Genomic DNA, 20,291 nt, shown 5'->3' on the forward strand with positions numbered 1-20,291 from the left:
CACTACCGCCCAGGTTGGCACCCACTCGGACATTAGAGACCCTTTCCCCATTTGTGAGCACCAGATCCAGTATCGCTTTTTCCTTTGTCGGTTCCGTCACCATTTGTCTGAGCAAAGCCCTGTGAAGGGCATCCACTTTCTCCCTACTTCCCAATTCCATAAACTGAACTTTCCAATCTGCGTCTAGCAGATTGAAATCACCCAGCAACAGCACCTCTCCTTTCTTCCCCAGCTTTTGGATATCTGCAGCAAGATCTTTATCAAATTGCTGCAATTGAGTTGGAGGTCTGTAGACAATACCCATGTAGATAGAAGTTCCATCTCTCATGTAGATATAATATATATATATCTCTCACTTCTTCCTTTCCTCAGATCCCCTGCATTTCAGTCAAATGGATATTGGTCTTTACATAGAGAGCTGCTACTCCACCTTTTTGACCATATCTGTCCTTCATAAAAAGATTATTGCCCAGTATGTTTGCGTCCCATCCATGGTACAGTAATTGCTGAACCATGTCTCTGTGATTACTACAATATCCAAGTCTGCCTCTAACATTGGGGTTTGTAAATCACGAATTGTGAAGGTGTGAAAAACAAGAATGGATATAGAAAGAGTAGCTTGTTGGTGAGATCAGTGGGAATAGGTGTGCTGATTTCAGGCCTGGTCCAAGGAGGAGCCTTTTTATGTATTTCCTCCCTGGCAAGCTTAGTATTATGGAGAATAGTGATATACCTGTTCTGGTAGCTCCATATTGGCCAAAGTGCCCCTGGTATGTGTACTTAATCCACTTGATAATGGACTAGTTCTTGCTCCTTCTGAGAGGGAGAGGGTTTTTGCATCAAGGCTTGATTATTATGAAAGACCTGGATCCCTTCTGGCTTATGGCCTGGATTTTGAGAGACAGGAGTTATGACAAAGGGGCCCTGCAGCAGTAGTGGGTTCCTTTTGAGAGTAAAGAAGCATTCCATATCAAGCCTCAAAGGTCCATTTTCCCCTTATGGGCAGAGCTCCCACAATTCTATTTCTCCAAGAGGGGTTTGATTAGGGCGCAGTCCTAAATTCACTGCAGATTCAGATAGCCACTATCACTTATTTAAAAGGCAAGATAAGGGTTAGATCTCAGGTTGCAGGGAGCCTTAGGCCCATTCCTCCAAAGCACCAACAACCTTGTGGGCTGAGACCAGGGCTGTTGCTGCAGAGAATATTTGCAGGGTGGCAACTTGGTCCTTCCTACATTCCTTTGTGAAGCACTACAAGATAGACATCTGGGCTAGAGATGACTACACTTTTAGCAGGGCAGTTGTCCAGGGAGCCTTGATTTCTTGACCCAAAGGATAAAGCTCTGGTACTATTATTAAGACTTAGCCAAAAGGAAAGATTTATAAACTATAAAGAGTTTTACCTCATGCAAAATTGTCATTTCTTTAATAAGACATTAACTATTTTTTTCTGAGGCCCTCCAAGTACGTACAAATCTAAAATGTGGCCCTGCAAAGGGTTTAAGTTTGAGACTGATCTAGCTGGACTAATAGGAAGGTGAAATGTATTCTTGTGTGTTAACTTCCTCTCCTTGAGTTCTACTAGACCATTCCATCCTGCCATGGAATATTGTGAGTGTGGGATCTCCTGTGTTTTGCTACTCTGATTCAGGAACTATGGACTGCTCTGTATACCAGTGTTTCCCAAGTTAGTCCTGGACTACCCCCTTGCCAGTAAGATTTTCAGGATATCCATGAATATGCATGAAAGAGATTTGCATAAAATAGCGGCAATGTAGCAAATAAATTTCATGCATATTCATTGTGGATATCCTGAAAATCTGAGTGGCAAGGGGGTACTCCAGGACCGACGTAGGAAACATTGCTGTATAGTACTGTAAAGTACTGCCTTAACAATGAAATAAATCATTTATTGGTAAGTTCTTCTCTGTTTAGGCTTTGGTAAAGTATAGTTAACTAGATCCAGGCTGCCCTCTTATGCTTGGTGATATCACTGGAAACTATATTCTTTCTCAACCTTCATCTGCTGGTTGGAGGATATAACCTACTGGACTAATGGGAATCAAGGAAAAGAAATAACAGATCAGAATGAATTATACTTTTGCATTCTGCTGTTTATCAGCATGGTTAAAGCTGCCAGGATGGCCTTTTTCAACAAAATATTGAATAAATTTGGGGTTCCCCTTTTCCATCTTTTCAGGTTTAATATTTCAACAAATGTAACACATTTTTCTGTGTGAGATCCCATCTGGAAACATCTTGTCCATTCCCACTCCTTTTTGCTTGCTTCACATTTTCATAGGGACACATTTTTCTACAGCTGGAACTATTCAGTAAATTTTCAAACATGTTCACAGGGAGAAAGTCCAATTTACAGAGTCAGAATGGAAAAATCAAAAGCAGGGGCAATAATACTAATAATCAAATATAAAGCCCAGTGCAAACATTTTAAAATTTGGTATATGATTATATTTTGAAAGATCGATGAAGAAGCAGGCCAGTCATGGACCTGCAAGTTCATGTGAAAAGAGTTGCCGTTGAGGCCGATTATTCTTGAAAAGAAAGGATTATTCAGGCAGTTTTCCAAGAGTTATGTAGGCGTTATGTGGCAGAAATTTAAGACTGCTCTGAAAGTGTCTGTTCTGTGAAGCCCATAAATTGTATTTATTTATTTTTTTTTCTGTATGCTGCCAATGTATATTTCAGTATGGAAAAAGGGTGATATTTTTTACTCCCAGAGGGAGCCAGAAGCACCATTCAAGAGCTGTATCATATGGATGCACTAATATGCACTACTGTTCCACATGTGCAGCAACGATCAGAGTCTCAATTGTTCGGCTGCAAGCAGTTATGCGACATGCCAGCATGGATAATTTTCCTTCTCATTTTATTTTTGCTGAGATGTTCTAACAAGTCACGGGTTCAGCCAATTGTATTGCACTTCTTAAAGTATGCTGGCTTCTATGAGCTTAGGTTTATATGGTTGATGATGGAGACTCCAAACATACTGTATGCTGATAACACAATATATAGGAAATAGCCAAAAGTTATAATAAAAGTAGCAAATACTGTAAAATATATCAACACCCATATGTATTTGACATTTTTGTAAACAGCATTGAATTGAGAGGTATTGCGGTATATAAATAAATTTTTATGTCATGTTATACTTAGGGGACCCTGCCCCATTCTGCCATAAGCCCCACCCCCACAATGCCTCCTCTCTTCTTCCGGATGAGCTCCAGCCGCGTCTGGAGGGCCTGGAGCATGTGCAAATGTGTGTGACATAATCCGCGCATGCTCAGAGGCCCTCCAGATGCATCCGGAGCTTGTCAGGGCTTTCCAAAACTTGAACAAATGCTGGGTTTTAGAAAGTCCGTCCGGGAGCCCAGACAGTCCTCTACAAAGAGGACATGTCCAGGTTTTCCTGGATGTCTGCTAACCCTATATATTCTGAAAATATTTATATTTCATCTGGCCCACTGTCTGACCTTCAGCAACCATGATCACTGTATATATATATGTATGAAGTAAATATGGTTGCCAAAAGACTGCAAAGAATTAGATTTAAAGCTCAATAAAATGTTAGAATCTATCATCATCTGAAGGGTACTGCAGAGTATAAAAAATATACAGGCATTTGGAATGTATGTAATCTGTGGAGAATAATTGAAGGACCTAATCTTTTTAGTTGAAAGAAAGCATGAGATGGCAGGAGGTGGCAAAAGGCATGGTCTAGCAAAGGGGTGGGCAACTCCAGTCCTCGAGGGCCAGAATCCAGTCGGGTTTTCAGGATTTCCCCAATGAATATGCATGAGATCTATTTGCATGCTCTGCTTTCAATGCATATTCACTGGGGGAAACTCGACTGGATTCCAGCCCTCGAGGAGGGACTTTGACACCTCTGGTTTAGAGGAAACAGTGCTGGCAGGTATATTTGCAGCTGGTTGGAGTTTGCATATTGCCTGTTTTGAATTATACCTATTTCTTAGTGGTATTAATAGCGCTTTGTCTTTGAATACATGTACTGCTGGATTTGGATAATTCCAACAGAGCAATTTCCAGTTTTAATGTGTTTAAATGTTTTTATTCTTACAGAGAACAGTTTCATAAATTAAAAAAGAAATATGTTGACAGCAAACAAAATCATTTGGGACATAAACAAAACAGAGTGTACCTGAGGGGGGCAGCAGCATTATACATCTGTGGCTGTAGCCAGATAGACTGACACAGTTAACTTATTACGAATTCTATATGGTATGAGATTTGGGTTGGTATGATGATGGTCTTATTTGGTACTACTTTGGGTAGGGACTGATGTACTAAAGAATTTCTCCCATTTTTGTGCCTGTGAAAAAGTGTTAGTACTTTTGGCTGATGCTTTGTTTCCTCTAGGAGTATGAAGGGAGAGGAGGTTAACAAGCTGCCAGGATGATGGAGGTAGAAGTACATCCAGTAAAATCTTCAACAAAGCCAAAATTGTCCAGCTGTTGTATTTAGAAACATTTCCTGTGGACAATGGAGGGTCCTGCCTCATCATACTCTTGTTTGATGATCCACATTTGCTGGAATGTAGACAGGGAGGCCAGAATGGAGCCACCGATCCAGACAGAGTACTTGCGTTCAGGTGGAGCAATGATCTAGAGGAAAGAGAGAACTGGTTACTCCAGATAGCCTATACTTATTACTTCAAAAGCTGAGCCCTCTCTCATATTACAGATTCATAGCTCATATGTTCTGTAACAACAAGCTGCATTCTTCCCAGTATCTTGAGATATATATTTTTTAAATTAAATTTTAAATTCTTTTTCTGACAATGGCTTCCTAGTCCCTTGGTCTTCCAGCTCAGCCATACTAAACTAACCCCATCTTTTATTAAACTGCACTAGCAGTTTTTAGCACAGAGAGCTGCGCTGAATGGACCATGCTGCTCCCGACGCTCATAGGAACTCTGAGCGTTGGGAGCAGTTCAGGCCTAAGTCATGATCCTTCATTTGCAGCACAACTACACTGTAGCCCCTATATAATTTGGCTTAATAGAATGGTGTCAAGGTCTAGGATCTCCCCTCTTTTTTTTGGGTTATTACATATTTTATCCCAGGACAAGCAGGCAGCATATTCTTGACTGATGGGTGACGGCACTGACGGAGCCTCGGTACGGACAATTTTAGAGTGATTGCACTCTAAGAACTTGGAAAGTTCTAGCAGGCCGCACGCGCGAGTGCCTTCCCGCCCGATGGAGGCGCGCGGTCCCCAGTTTCTTAGTTTCTGCGGAGCTAAGAAGACGCGTGCTTTTCAACGGCCGTTGAAAAGACCCTTTTTTCACCTTCCCGCTCGCGAAATTCTTGTGAGGAAGTATATCTTCCTTCTTTTGTTTTTTCTTTAAAAAAAAAATCTTTTATTTTTTTCTCTCGGGTTCGCCCCGGCGGGGCCTGTTGCCATCATCGAGGCCTCGGCCTTCGATTTGGCAGAAGCCGCTTTTACTTTCATGCCCCCTCAGTCAGGGTTCAAGAAGTGCCAGCGGTATGCACGGCCCATTTCTCTGACCGACCCACACAACTGGTGTTTACAGTGCCTGGGTCCGGATCATAGGGCTTCCACCTGCACCCGTTGTGCAACTTTGAAGAAAAGAACGTTGAAGAATAGACAAATTCAACAGCAGTTACTCTTCGGTGCCGACATGGCTGATTCTGCGGCATCGACCCCGGCGTCGGCTCCTTCGCAATCGGCACCCACTTCTTCGACGCCACGCAACACCACGCCGGCGTCGCACCAGTCAGGTAAGCCGGCTAAGAAGCCTTCCCCGCTGGAGCGACCTCCGGTCTCTGTGGCAGCGAGTCCAGTCCTGCTGACCACGAGGCGCCCGCGCAAACGCTCCGCCCCCATAGAGGTGAGTCCCTCGTCCTCGGGCTTCTCATCCTCTGGGCGTCGAGCGGCACCACAGGTACCGCAGAAAAAGAAAGCGGTACCGGTGCCTTCACTGGATGAGCGCATTGCAGCCGTCCTCCAGGTGCAACTTAAAGAGCAGTTGCAGCAGCTCCTTCCTGCTCTATTGGCACCGAACCTTCCAGTCCCGGTCCGGTCTGAGCCACCGGTACCGACAGTGGGGCAGCCTCTATTGTCCGCTTCCACTCTATCGGTACCGGTACATTCCGCTTCCTCGGTTTCCATGCTGGTTCTGGCACCGGAACCGAGAGCGCTGCATCAGGCTGTCCAAACTTCGGCACTGATACAGCCTTTAACTTCTCTCGGTACCGCTTCTTTGAGGTTGGGTAAGTCGGTACGTAAAACCCGACACCTTGAACCCTCGACACCGGAGTCTTAGGATCGCAGTTTTCAAATCAGGGATCCTGATCTGTGGGGTGACTCCGAAGAGCCTCTTCTCTCTGAGGGTGAATGTTCTTCTGGTGAAGAGGATCCTTTAATTCAGGATCCCTCCTCGAAACCAGATTCTGCCTCTTTCACCTCTTTCTTAAAAGAGATGTGTGAGTCTCTTTCTATTCCCTTGGAGGCTGAGTCCAAGAAATCCAAAGCGTTCCTTGATGCACTGGACTTTGACCAGCCTCCAAGGGAATTTCTTAAGTTACCCCTCCATGATATTTTGAGGGAAACCTTTTATAAAAATCTTGAGACTCCTTTAACTATCCCAGGAGCTCCTCGTAAATTGGACTCCTTATACAAGGTCATCCCCAAACCTGGCTTTGATAAACCGCAGATTCCACACGAGTCTCTCTTGGTGGAATCTACTCTGAAGAAGTCTGCAGGAGCTAGTGTGTACGCGTCAGTCCCTCCTGGCAGAGAAGGGAAGGCCTTGGACAAATTTGGTAAGAGGTTATACCAAAATGCTATGTTAGCTAACCGGTCAGGGAATTATGCTTTTCATTTCTCCTTTTATCTGAAGCATCTCATTCAGAATCTAGCTTCTTTTGAGAAATACCTCCCTGACCGCAAGAGATCTGCTTTTCGCCAATGTTCTTCCTCTCTTCTCCAGCTTCGAAAGTTCATGGTCCGTTCTATCTATGACACATTCAAACTTACTTCTAGAGCCACGGCCATGTCTGTTGCCATGCGTCGTCTAGCCTGGCTCAGGGTATCGGAGCTTGATGTCAACCATCAAGATCGCCTGGCTAATGCCCCATGCCTCGGGGATGAACTCTTTGGTTATTCCATGGACTCCACCACACAAAAGTTGTCTGCACATGAGACTCGCTGGGACACTCTTCTTAAGACCAAAAAGAAGATTCCACCTGTCCGCCCTTTTCGGCAGCAATCGGCCTATCAACGCCGTTATGTGGCTTGACCTTTACCACCAGCTCCTCAACAGCCTAGGTGTCAGCGCCAGCAACAACGGCAACCACCTAGGACACAACAGCAGCAACAGGTGAAACCTCCTCCACAACAGAAGTTTACACAACCCTTTTGACTTAGTTCTCCAGGGCAAAGCCAGTGTTCTACCATCCGCCCATCTTCCTCAACCCATAGGAGGACATCTTTCTCTATTTATCAGCCGTTGGGAGATCATTACCTCGGATCAGTGGGTCCTCAACATCATCCGCCACGGCTACTCTCTCAACTTTCAGACTCTTCCTACCCAAAGTCTACCAAAAGAGTCTGCTTTGAACACTCATCAGTCTTCCCTTCTTCTTCAGGAGGTTCAATCCCTCCTTCTTCTGAACGCCATAGAGGAAGTTCCTCTAGATCATAAGGGGCTGGGATTCTACTCCCGTTACTTTCTGGTCCCCAAAAAAACAGGAGATCTCAGACCCATTTTAGATCTTCGCGATCTCAACAAATGCTTGGTCAAAGAAAATTTCAGGATGCTTTCCCTGGCCACTCTTTACCCTCTTCTCAATCAAGGCGACTGGCTATGCTCCCTCGATCTCAAAGAGGCATACACTCACATCCCGGTCAATCTGGCCTCCAGACAGTTCCTCCGCTTCATGATCAATCACTGTCATTATCAGTACAAGGTGTTACCCTTCGGCCTTGCCTCCTTTCCCAGAGTATTCACCAAATGTCTGATTGTGGTGGCTGCTTTTCTACACTCTCATCATCTTCAGGTCTTCCCTTACCTGGATGACTGGTTAATCAAAGCCACTTCCTATCAGGCAGTGCTCTTTGCCACCAACCAGACCATCCTTTTTCTACAACTTCTGGGGTTCAAGATCAATCTACCCAAATCTCATCTCATCCCCACTCAGAGACTTCAATTCATTGGAGCGATTCTGGACAGTCCTCATGAGAGCATTCCTGCTGTCCAACCGTCTTCAGACTCTTCAAACTCTATGCTAGCAGGTGCTTCCACAACGCTCCATCTCTGCCAAGCAAATGATGATACTCTTGGGTCACATGGCCTCGACAGTTCATGTCACCCCCTTCGCACATCTTCACCTGCGCACTCCTCAATGGACCCTAGCTACCCAGTGGTCCCAAGCGACGGATCCTTGCTCACGACACATATTTGTGACATCGTCTCTTCGTCAATCTCTACAATGGTGGTTGATATCCTCAAATCTCTCGAGAGGTCTTCTATTCCATCTACCTCCTCATCAGCTAGTCATCACCACCGACGCCTCCCCTTATGCCTGGGGGGCTCACTTGAATGAGTTTCAAACTCAGGGCCTTTGGACGGCTCAGGAAAAGAAGCATCACATCAATTTTCTGGAACTCAGAGCGATGTTTTATGCCCTCAAGGCTTTCCAACATCTTCTCTTTCCTCAAGTTCTACTACTATGCACAGACAATCAAGTTGCAATGTACTACATCAACAAACAGGGTGGGACAGGCTCTCGCCTCTTGTGTCAGGAGGCCCAGAAGATTTGGTCTTGGGCGACAGATCACCAATTATTCCTAAAGGCTATCTACATTCAGGGAGAGCAGAATTCCTTAGCAGACAATCTCAGCAGAATTCTCCAGCCCCACGAATGGACTCTCGATCCTTTGACTCTCCAGTCCATTTTCGTTCAATGGGGCACTCCTCAGATAGACCTCTTTGCAGCTCCTCACAATCATCAGCTGCCCTTCTTCTGCTCCAGACTCTTTTCTCCTCACCGTCTGGCAGCGGATGCATTTCTCCTGGATTGGTCCAATCTGTTCCTGTATGCTTTCCCTCCTCTACCTCTCATATTATGAACCTTGTTCAAGCTCAAGAGGGAACAAGCCACCATGATCCTCATCGCTCCACGGTGGCCCAGACAGCACTGGTTCTCCCTTCTACTTCAACTCAGTTCCCGGGAGCCCATTCTTCTTCCACTATTTCCTTCTCTGCTTACACAGCATCAGGAGACCCTTCTGCATCCCAACCTCCAGTCTCTGCACCTGACAGCTTGGTATCTCTCGGGCTGACCTCAACTGATTCTCTTCTATCTCAGCCCGTTCGTTCTATTCTGGATGCTTCCAGGAAACCTGCCACTCTGCAATGTTACCATCAGAAGTGGACACGGTTTTCTTCTTGGTGTCTTCTTCATCATCATAATCCCTCTTCCCTTGCAGTAGAGACCTTGTTAGATTATCTTCTTTCTTTGTCTGACTCTGGTCTCAAGTCTACTTCCATCAGAGTCCACCTCAGTGCTATTGCTGCTTTTCATGAGCCAGTTCATGGGAAACTTCTCTCAGCTCATCCTTTGGTTTCCAGATTCATGCGGGGTCTTTTTAATGTGAAACCACCTCTTAAAGCCCCTCCTGTAGTCTGGGATCTCAATGTGGTTCTTTCCGCCTTAATGAAGCCTCCGTTTGAACCTTTGGCTACAGCTCCTTTCAAATTTCTCACTTGGAAAGTGGTCTTCCTTATTGCTCTTACCTCTGCCAGGAGGGTCAGTGAGCTGCATGCACTAGTTGCTGATCCACCTTTTACAGTCTTCCATCATGACAAGGTGGTTCTGCGTACACATCCAAAGTTTCTCCCTAAGGTTGTCTCTGAATTTAATCTCAACCAATCGATTGTCCTGCCTGTATTCTTCCCGAAACCTCATTCTCTTCCTGGAGAACAGGCTTTACATACTTTGGACTGTAAACGGGCTTTAGCTTACTATCTAGAGCGTACTAAGCCCACAGATCAATTCCGCAACTCTTTCTGTCCTTTGATCCGAATAAATTGGGACGCCCCGTTTCTAAACGTACATTGTCAAATTGGCTTGCAGCGTGCATTTCATTCTGTTATGCTCAGTCCGGACTGACACTGGAAGGTTCTGTCACGGCCCATAGAGTTCGAGCTATGGCAGCATCTGTAGCTTTCCTCCGTTCCACTCCTATTGAGGAAATCTGCAAGGCTGCTACTTGGTCCTCAGTTCATACTTTCACATCTCATTATTGTCTGGACGCTTTCTCCAGACGAGATGGAGACTTCGGCCAGTCTGTTTTACAAAATTTATTTTCCTAATGGCCAACCTTCCCTCCATCCCTCTTTTTGTTAGCTTGGAGGTCACCCATCAGTCAAGAATATGCTGCCTGCTTGTCCTGGGATAAAGCACAGTTACTTACCGTAACATGTGTTATCCAGGGACAGCAGGCAGATATTCTTGCGTCCCACCCACCTCCCCGGGTTGGCTTCTTAGCTGGCTTATCCTAACTGGGGACCGCGCGCCTCCGTCGGGCAGGAAGGCACTCGCATGTGCGCGGTGCGGCCTGCTAGAACTTTCCAAGTTCTTAGAGTGCAATCACTCTAAAATTGTCCGTACCGGGGCTCCGTCGGTGCCGTCACCCATCAGTCAAGAATATCTGCCTGCTGTCCCTGGATAACACATGTTACGGTAAATAACTGTGCTATACTGTAGACCCAGTATAAATTCAAATTAACTAACTAAACTAAACCTTAGGCTTATATACCACATTTTCTCTATAACAGTAGAGCTCTGAGGTTTACAAGAAATTAGAAAGGAGAACAGATACAATATGGATTTAGAATAGTATGGAGAGGAGCGGAATTTACAACTCTGAAAATAGCCAAGTTTTCATGCATTGCTGTTAAGCTCTTCCCTTCCAAGGAGTTGACTCACTGAATCCACAGAAAGAAGAAAGTCCAAAACAAAAGGTGCTGTGGAGACTGATCTTACTGATGCAGACTTTATTGTTCCAATGGAGTAATTCACAACTTTGGACCATGATAAACTTTAGACAGTGAAACATGGTTCATGTTTCAACCTAAATGTCTTCTTCAGGGGTCCCGATAAGGTCTCTTCAAAGGAATTGTGGATATAATAGCCTACCCCCTCTGAGTTCTGTGTTGAAATAATTAAAAAAAAAAACCAAAACTGACCTCATTCCACACATTTTATTTAAAAAAAGCAGATTGTGTGAAACAGATGCAGGTATTAGCGTACCATGTTGAGCGTAGGTAAATACTTTCCTCTGATGTTTTGGGTCCTCTTCACTGTCTAAAATTGTGGATGTTTGTCAATGTTCAAATTTGTGAATTACTCCATTGGAACAATAAAGTCTGCATCAGTAACATCAGTCTCCACAACACCTTTTGTTTTAAGCTCTTCCTTTCCCCCAGGAGAGAATTTACCCTATGTCTTCTACATGGCAGTATATAGCACTTGCCAGTTAGGTACAGGACTAATCTCCCTAGTTCTCAAATATTTTGTTTAACTTGAATACCTATGAAATTGCATGTAGGCTAACTGCTACTATTTGAAGCAGTCTTACCTTGATCTTCATTGTGCTGGGTGCTAGGGCAGTGATCTTTTGCATTCTGTCAGCAATGCCTGGGTACATGGTTGTACCACCTGACAGCACATTATTGGCATAGAGGTCCTTGCTGATGTCAATGTCACACTTCATGATGGAGTTGTAGGTGGTCTCATGGATACCAGCAGATTCCATGCCTGAGAAAGGAATACAGAAGAGGGAGATCTTATTTAGGATTCACTGTCACAAGTTTCTGGAGAGAACTGTAGAACAATAAAACTAATACTCTTTGGGCCTGGTATTCAAAATTATTTAAACAGCCGAGAGGTTCATGGCCATTTAACTTGCTTGGTCGGGACCAACCAACAGTTTCTAGCAGCATGACGGTGCCAGTAATATTGCCACTAATTGGCCAACCTCTAACCAGTGAAGTTTAGAGGCAGAGAGTGGGCAAATCATGACTCCAGCTGGTTAGAAGTGATAATTCAGACTGCTAACCAGCTAAGTAAGTTTCAAGTTTTATAAAAATTTGTTATACCACCTATAGTAACTTCTAGGTGGTTTACAATAATAAAATTATAAAAATAGAAAACAAATATCACTTACAGGTCGGAAAGACGGACAAAACATTATTTAATTACAAGGGATTTGAGGGTAGAACTACAATTTTGTATAGGAAAGAAAGACATTTAAGGTTAAGACATTAGGGAAAGGAAGAATTCTGTTTATGCAGGAGATATGGAGAAGCATAGAAATTCATAAATCGAATGCATCCTTGAATAAAAAAGTCTTCAGGTTTGATTTAAATTTATCCATAGAAGTTTCTTTGTGGAGATAAGAGGGGATGGAGTTCCATAATTGTGGTGCTGTGACTGAGAATATGGAGGAGTATATGGTGTCATAGATTATTTGTTGTGGTGTGGGTATTACTAACTTTATGCACCAAGTTCAACCAGGCCATGGTCTGAATATTGACTGGTACCTGGTTAAACTAAATTCACCTCCATAGATCCCCTCAATAGGCCTACTTGGAGAAGTCCCTAGTGGTATTGGAGGAAATTTGCCAGGAGCAATGCCTAATTTTTCCTACCTGGTGCCAGTATGTAATTCAAAATGGCTGCTAAACTGCCCCCCCCCCCCACCTCCCTCCCAGGGAGGGAACACCAGGGACTTCTCCAAGTAGGCCCAGAGGGGGGAGGGGGCTGGAGGATGGGGTCTAGGAGGATGAGGGCTGCAGGTCCTAGCTGAATATCAGCTGAGATGTGCATAAGCTCCAGTGGCCAGGACATCCATAATTAGCCCTGGATATTCAGGGTCGGTGCCCAGATGTGATCCAGCAATAAATATCCCAGACTAATTTAGCTGGCGATAATGGTTTGCTGAAAGACTATCAGTCAGTCTGTTTCATGAAGCCTGTCTTTCCTGGTTAGGGTTAAAAGGGCTTTAGCATTTGCATGAAGGTACAAGGAATGGAGCTGACCTTATAGCTTCCAGGAATAATGGGCACTAGACATGTTCTCTAGATGCCATGCGCACTTGCACAGCTCCTAGTTCAGTGTCTGGAACCTCTGATCACTACATCCTGCTGTCCAAATTGTAGGGCAGACCAGTGTGTTACAAAGATTAGTAAATGCTAACAAAGTAGTCGAGCCTAAGTCAAGAGAACTGCCGTAAAATGAGGAATGGAATGGAAGTGGCTGAGGCTTTTCACAGCAGAGGGGAGGATGCTGGGTAGCATAATTTGGATGCAACCCATCTAGTCCTGGAATACACATGGAAAGCAAGGAGAGCAATAATAGCCAAGGGGTAAGAGAAACAGTATTTTACCAATAAAGGAAGGCTGGAAGAGGGTATCAGGACAGCGGACGCGCTCATTGCCAATGGTGATGACTTGGCCATCTGGTAACTCGTAGCTCTTTTCTAGAGAGAAAGAGGAGGCAGCAGTGGCCATCTCATTCTCAAAGTCCAAGGCCACATAGCACAGCTTCTCCTTAATGTCTCGTACAATCTCACGCTCAGCTATGAGAAGGAGGAGGGATTGTGAGTCAAGAACACCATTTCATTTTGTATACTCTTTTTCTAAGCCCTTGCTGATGTCCAAGATTACTTTTTTGGTTAGATCTTTTAACAGTTCTTGCTTGGATTTGAGATTTAATTGTTCACTTTTCCAAATCTGACTTCAAAGTGCATTACAAACAGGTACACAAGTTATTTCTCTAAGAGGATTTATAATCTGGGTTATACTTGAAGCAATGAAAGGTTTAGTGACTCATCTAAGGTCACAAGGAAAGTAAGTGAGAGAAGCAGGATTTGAACTATGGTTGTCTTGATTCTCATCTAACTGCTCTAACCACAGGGTAGCCAGTATTATATCGCAGTCAATTCCTGGCATTGTAAACCTAGTGAACCTGGGTAAAGGCATCCTATGTGCACCTTTCCCTGAGCTTGGTGAGGCACCCCATTATGCTGTCTTAACTGACAATATCTGGTTTAAAAATACGTAAAGGCAAGGTAAATTGAAATATAGCACTAAAATAATAGGATCTTCAAAGTCTCATTAAGGGTCCAATCATTTCTCCCCTATGTTCTAGAACCCTGGAGGGCAGTCATTGAATGGCATGCGGGCACCTCACTTTTAGATCTCAGGATGTGATGAACACTTACCAGTGGTCACAAAGGAATAGCCACGCTCCGTCAGAATCTTCATGAGATAGTCGGTGAGATCACGACCAGCCAAGCCCAGTCGCTGGATAGCATGAGGTAGAGCATAACCTTCATAAATAGGAACATTGTGGGTGACCCCATCACCAGAATCCAGGACAATACCTGCCAGAAAAAGAGAGCGAGGATTTTGTACTAAGCAAAAGGGGAAAATATGAGATCCGGACAACTTTAGCCCTTCAGCGGCAAACTAAGTTCTGGAACTTTTACCTTCTAAATCAGGGGTGTCCAACCTTTTGGCTTCCCTGGGCCGCATTGGCCGAAAAAAATGTTTCTGGGGCTGCACAAACGCTGCAGCAAGACAGAGGAGGGAGTCGGCAAGACGGTAAACACCCAGGGGCAGCAGAGGAAAACACCAGGGCCGCACAAAATACTTCACTGGGCAAGTCAATTAATCCTCCATTGCCTCAGGTACATCAGATAGATTGTGAGCCCACCGGGACAGATAGGGAAAATGCTTGAAGTACCTGTATGTAAATCACTTTGAGTGTGGTTATAAAACTACAAAAAGGTGGTATACAAGTCCCAATCCCTTTCCCTAAAATAACTAGAACTAAGAAAGCTGGGAGGGGGGATATGAAATGAAAAATTATATTCAGGTACTTAAAGGCTTATGGATTCAATTAAGCTATAAGCCTCTTCCCTAAAAAATATAAATATTTCTAGATTTGGAAATATAGACTTGCTAAAACTAGCAATTACTTTATGAAAGCCCTCACTTATTGCTTCTATGGTGTTTCCATGCTCACATAAAAGGTGTAATCAAGTTAGTCAATTGTGCACCAGCTTTGTTAGAAAAGATCCTCAATAACCAATGCTATCTAAATTGTGTAGATTAAATCACCATCCCTAAGGACCCAATCTCAAACGTTGGGTTCCCGATCTTAATGAGGAAGAAAGACTTAATTACAAAGAACAACGCTGGATCTATAGATTAAATACAGTTTTTTCTAAAGGGTTAAATGAAGATCTGGAGTGGTTATCGCTAGTCTAATGGGGGGCAGGTTGATGTGTTGTAATACATTTTGATTGGTAGTTTCCCCCAGTATGCACGCTGAGGTCATAATGACATCGTCCTCAGCTGTCTGTACCGCGGGTACTTAAGTAACCTTTAAGCCATGCTGCCGCCATTTTCTCTCGAAGAAGAGTGGTTGATAGTTATGGTGGTTAAATAAAGGGTAAGGAGTCTGTTCCTGTTAAATACATTTGATAGATTTGTATATTGCTTAGTGTTTAGGTTGAAGAATATGCAGGGAAGAAATTTTTGCACTTTTATTTTAGGGATTTGCTGTCTTGAAATAACATTACAGTGAAACATGTTGACATAGTGCTTACCCAAAACTGACCACAAAAGCTAAGTACAACTATTACTTAATAAATTATTGTAATTTTAAAAAACTATTTATGAAATATGTAATTTAATATTTAATGGTATTGCGCCCATGAACTGAAAATATTTAAAATAATTTAAAACACAAGATAGGATCCTGTGACGAAGTGACATGTTAATCATTGGGTAGATGATTGATTTGACCCCAGTGTGTTGTCTCTGAGGATCGGGAACCCAACGTTTGAGATTGGGTAATTGGGGATGGTGATTTAATCTACACCGTTTAGATAGTATTGGCACATAAAAGGTGTGCCTTATCGTATTATGGCTTACAGAATTGTGATGGATATGGCATTTGTTTATGCATGTGTGACATCACATGGATTTGATCTGGTTTGGGGGTTGTACACCTCCCCGAGAACTCTGTTCCTCAGATAAGCTGCTCTTAGCTGTACCCTTCTCCTCCTCTCCCAATTCCAGACTTTGTTCTTATCATCTAGCTACCCCCTATGCCTGGAATAAATTACCCGAGTTTGTCCGACAAGCCCCTTCCCTTGTTTAAAAGCAGACTGAAAACCCACCTTTTTGATATAGCCTTCAATCCATAACCCTATTCCTCACTGCCCACCAACCTAGCCTGCAGTTTACCGTTCCCCTTAATGGTATCCATGACATCCGGTTTCTCTGTCTTGTCTGTTTAGATTGTAAGCTCTTTCAAGCAGGGACTGTCTTTCTTTGTGACTCTGTACAGCACTGCATACGTCTGGTAGCGCTATAAAAATAATTAATAGTAGTAGTAATAGGGACGGCAAAATGTCAGGCATTATTATAGAACTAGTGTTTAAGCCCATTACATTAACGGGTGCTAGAATAGATGTGTAGAATTTCTTTCTTTCTGTCTCTCTCCTTCCCGCTGTCTATAGGGCTAGATTCACAAAGCAAACCGATCGTGTACCGATCGTTTTGCGACCCCTTTACTATCAAATTTCCATCCGGCCTGATTCACTTACCTCTCTTGCGATCCGCTTCGAATCTGTGCATGCAAATGAGGTGAAACGCATGCAAATTGGACAGCGACACGATTCACAACACCAAATTTCCGATCCGACTGGGCTGGCTGATCACTTGAAGAAGCGACTGCTGGGGACCAGTCGAAAACATCTTTTCGACTGGAAGCCCTGCTCTCTGCCCTGCAATCTCTCCTGCCTGCTCGCCCCAAATGCTGCCCTGCTTCTTATCTCCTGCTGCTCGTCTTTCCGATGCTCTTCTCCTGACTGCCCAAACTGCCATGATTTCCTGCCTGCCTCGATTCTCCCACCCTTACCCGCAGTGCAAGCCTGTGGTTTTAATGGTGACAGGTCAAAAGAGCGCGACGACAAAGGCGCTTCCGCCTTGCGCTCAGTTGTCTGCACTGGGTTGTCGGCGCGCCTTTGTCTATGAACCGGTTTTAACCCATGGGCTCTAAGCGGGTTAAAACCACGGGCTCCATTTATCTTTTTATTAGCCTTGGTAACTGGCTGAAAGTTACCGATAGAATTAAGGGCTGCTGTTTGTCGCGCGCTTTAGCTCGTGCACGTGCCTCCATACTATAAGACCGTCTCCATCCTCCTCCTGCCCTGTGTATCCTCGCTGGCCAGTATCACTTCTCAGCCCAGCAGAATAACTCAGAAACTACACAGGGTTAGTTTAGTTCCTTGCTCTATTTTTATCAGCCGCGAGTACGGGGAACTTTTTCTCTCATGCTCCACATTACAGCGGCAAGGTGAGGGCGGCAGCTGGCAAGACGAGGACCAGCTTTCTGGGAGCCACACGGGTTGGGGTCAGTGGAGGTGCCGGCGTTTGGTTCAGTCTGTGGCGAGGGAGGAGAAATAAGGGCCTGATAGAGCAGGAGAGTCGGCATGAATCTACTAGTTAAAAATCTCCCTGAAGTCCTGCCGCCCTGCATTGCCCTTCCCTGCCCTGCGAGCCCATGGTTTTAACCCGCGGTTTGGATGCATTAAGCTCAGTTGTAAAAAAAGTAAAGAAAATAAGACCTGGGTGTTAATCATGTCCGTATGAAGAGAGTTCACTTACCTGTGGTACGTCCAGAAGCGTACAGAGATAGTACAGCCTGGATGGCAACATACATGGCTGGAATGTTAAAGGTTTCAAACATGATCTGGGTCATCTTTTCACGATTGGCCTTAGGGTTTAAAGGGGCTTCTGTCAGTAGAGTGGGGTGTTCCTCAGGGGCTACCCGCAGTTCATTGTAGAAGGTGTGGTGCCAAATCTTCTCCATGTCATCCCAGTTAGTGATGATGCCATGCTCAATAGGGTACTTCAGAGTTAGAATGCCTCTCTTGCTCTGGGCTTCATCACCTATATAGGAGTCTTTCTGCCCCATGCCTACTATAACACCCTGGAGGAGAGAAAGGAGAAATGAACAGAAGTTGTTCTTGAGATCTTAGTGCAGTCAATCAAGGATATCACAGAGATATATCATGCCTCAAGTTTAAACATCATGACTTGTATTAACTAAGGGGAGGACATTATAAATCTCCTTTTTGGTACTTGCCATCTTTGGTGGGTGGAGGGGGTGCTGTATTGTTAGCCTCTGTTCTACTTCGTTTTGAACTGCACTGCCAAATCAGGTATACCGATCAGCTGAAGATAAGTTGAAAAGATTTTTCTCCTATCTTTCTATATCTTCTATAGCACAGCACAGAGCTTTTTCAATTCGGATGAAGGTTTTTTGCCAGTATGGTGACCGCTCAACCACCTTCAGAAACCACATTTTGTGGAGGTGGGAGGGCCCTTGTCTGAAGCTTTTTCCTTCTTTTTCAACTTGTTATAAAGCCTGTATTGTTCTGATATTGTATCACTTGACATCATGCATTAATTGTAGTGAAAGTATTTTTATATGTTATCATTGACTTTTCACGGTATCTGAATCATTTTGGCCCAGTTAACTGATAAAAAGCTGTAATTACTGAGACTTCAAGCCCTCCTGGTACAGGATTTGGCTTGCTGATGGGTAAAATCTTGAAGTTAGTGCCATTTCTGTTAGAAATGGTTTTACTGAGTAACTTCTAGGAAGCAGAATACCTAGAAATCAGCATTTGAATCATAACATGGTATGGTATATAATTTATTTATTCTCTGCTTTGGGTTTTGGGATTATATTTTTTTTGAGAGACTACAAATTAAATATGTGACATAATGATATACAGTGGCCTAGGAGAGAGGTTGGTGCCTGACATTGCTGGGCCGTACACCCCCACTCTTCCCCTGCTGTGCACCTCCTCCCTCCCCCCCCTCACCTCTTGAAATGTTCACCAGCGCAAGTAGCATCTTCCACCTGCTGTTCGCGTCAGTCCTGGCTCCCTTCTGACGTCACGTCATGAAGAGGAGGAGAGGCGCAGGAGGTGCTTGCATCCCTGTGAAGACAGTGCCCAGGGGGGTCTGCCCTTCTCCCTTACTACACCATGGATGATAGATTCCCATTTCCCACTCCTTCTCCATGGCATGCCCCTAATACTTTGAATCTGAACTTTTCTATGTGGACTTCGAGTCTAGCCTCCTCTTCTACGAAACTGCACTAGCAGTTTGTAGCACAGAGAGATGCGCTGAATGGCCCGCGCTGCTCCTGATGCTCATAGGAATTCTATGAGCGTCGGGAGCAGCGCAGGCCATTCAGCGCGGATCTCTGCGCTACAAACTGCTAGCGCAGTTTCGTAGACGAGGGGGTAGATTGAGACACAAAGCTAGTGTGTAAAGGCAGCCATTCAGAGACCTGAGTATCAGTTTTTTCACCAGAAGATATTGAAGCAGCCATTGAGCTTGCAGAAAAAAAAACAAAAATTAATGCTTTTAGTTTTCTATGCATTTTCTGTCAGGTGTGAGCAAGGCAAAGAATCCTAGTTAGTTGAAAATGTCTGCTTACCTGGTGACGGGGGCGCCCAACGATGGAGGGGAATACTGCACGGGGTGCATCATCACCAGCGAAGCCGGCCTTCACCAGACCAGAGCCATTGTCACATACCAAGGCAGTGGTTTTCTCGTCATCGCACATAGTGGTGTTGGATGGCTGGTGGTGGTGGTGAAGGGAGGACGATCAATTACATTGCAAACAAAACTTATTTAAAATTATTTTCCACTGCACCTCTATTAAAGCTGTCTGTGCCCTTTTCTACCCCCACCCCGAGATCCTGATAAACTTAGTAATCATGATGAGCCCATCACCACCCCTCTCAGAAACAATCTTGTCATTTTGCAGAATTAGACATATTTTTAATTTAAATGTATTACTGCTTCAAAAAAATAAAACTACATGGAATAACATTATATATTATCCAAAATCTCACAGCTTGTCCAAAGTACCCTACCCCATTTCAACCCTATCTCCAAGTAGTTTAAGTAGTGCAAATCTGCATTATTAAAGATTCACTGGATCTGTTTATACATACTGGAGGCCAAAATTTAAGGAACAGTTTCTAAAAGTAACCCCTCTTTCCCTGGGTAAATGGGCTATTTGAAAATATCCTTCCTATAGGTAACGGTAGAGCCTTGGGAACCCACAAACTTAAGGATCCAAGTTTTGCATTGACTATAGATGCTTTTTGCCACCCCCTCA

At 44.2% G+C, this 20,291-nt stretch overlaps 1 protein-coding gene across 2 annotated transcripts; it reads right to left on the bottom strand.

The window, feature by feature from the left end:
• Nucleotides 1–4,496: 4,496 nt before the first annotated feature.
• LOC117365246 (actin, alpha cardiac muscle 1-like) lies at nt 4,497–19,730 on the bottom strand. 2 transcript variants are annotated; one of them, XM_033955426.1, is made up of 6 exons: nt 19,602–19,730; nt 17,753–17,948; nt 14,293–14,454; nt 13,456–13,647; nt 11,647–11,825; nt 4,497–4,640 (listed from the first exon to the last, which is right to left on the bottom strand). In XM_033955426.1, the coding sequence occupies exons 1-6, from the start codon at nt 19,728–19,730 to the stop codon at nt 4,497–4,499; spliced, it is 1,002 nt and encodes a 333-aa protein (XP_033811317.1). The 2 variants fall into 2 exon arrangements, with proteins under 2 accessions (XP_033811317.1, XP_033811316.1); XM_033955425.1 differs by having other exon boundaries at nt 17,753–18,077.
• Nucleotides 19,731–20,291: the final 561 nt, after the last annotated feature.

The sequence above is a fragment of the Geotrypetes seraphini genome, chromosome 8 (assembly GCF_902459505.1).
Source record: "Geotrypetes seraphini chromosome 8, aGeoSer1.1, whole genome shotgun sequence".
Lineage (NCBI taxonomy): Eukaryota > Metazoa > Chordata > Amphibia > Gymnophiona > Dermophiidae > Geotrypetes > Geotrypetes seraphini.

Excerpts from the sequence above, each read along its gene's own strand:
- LOC117365246 (XM_033955425.1), bottom strand. The coding sequence starts at position 19,730 with ATGTGCGATGACGAGAAAACCACTGCCTTGGTATGTGACAATGGCTCT. Across the intron at positions 18,078-19,601 it reads TTGGGCGCCCCCGTCACCAG|GGTGTTATAGTAGGCATGGG; the intron begins GTAAGCAGACAT and ends TCTCTCCTCCAG. Across the intron at positions 4,641-11,646 it reads CCAGCACAATGAAGATCAAG|ATCATTGCTCCACCTGAACG; the intron begins GTAAGACTGCTT and ends TCTTTCCTCTAG.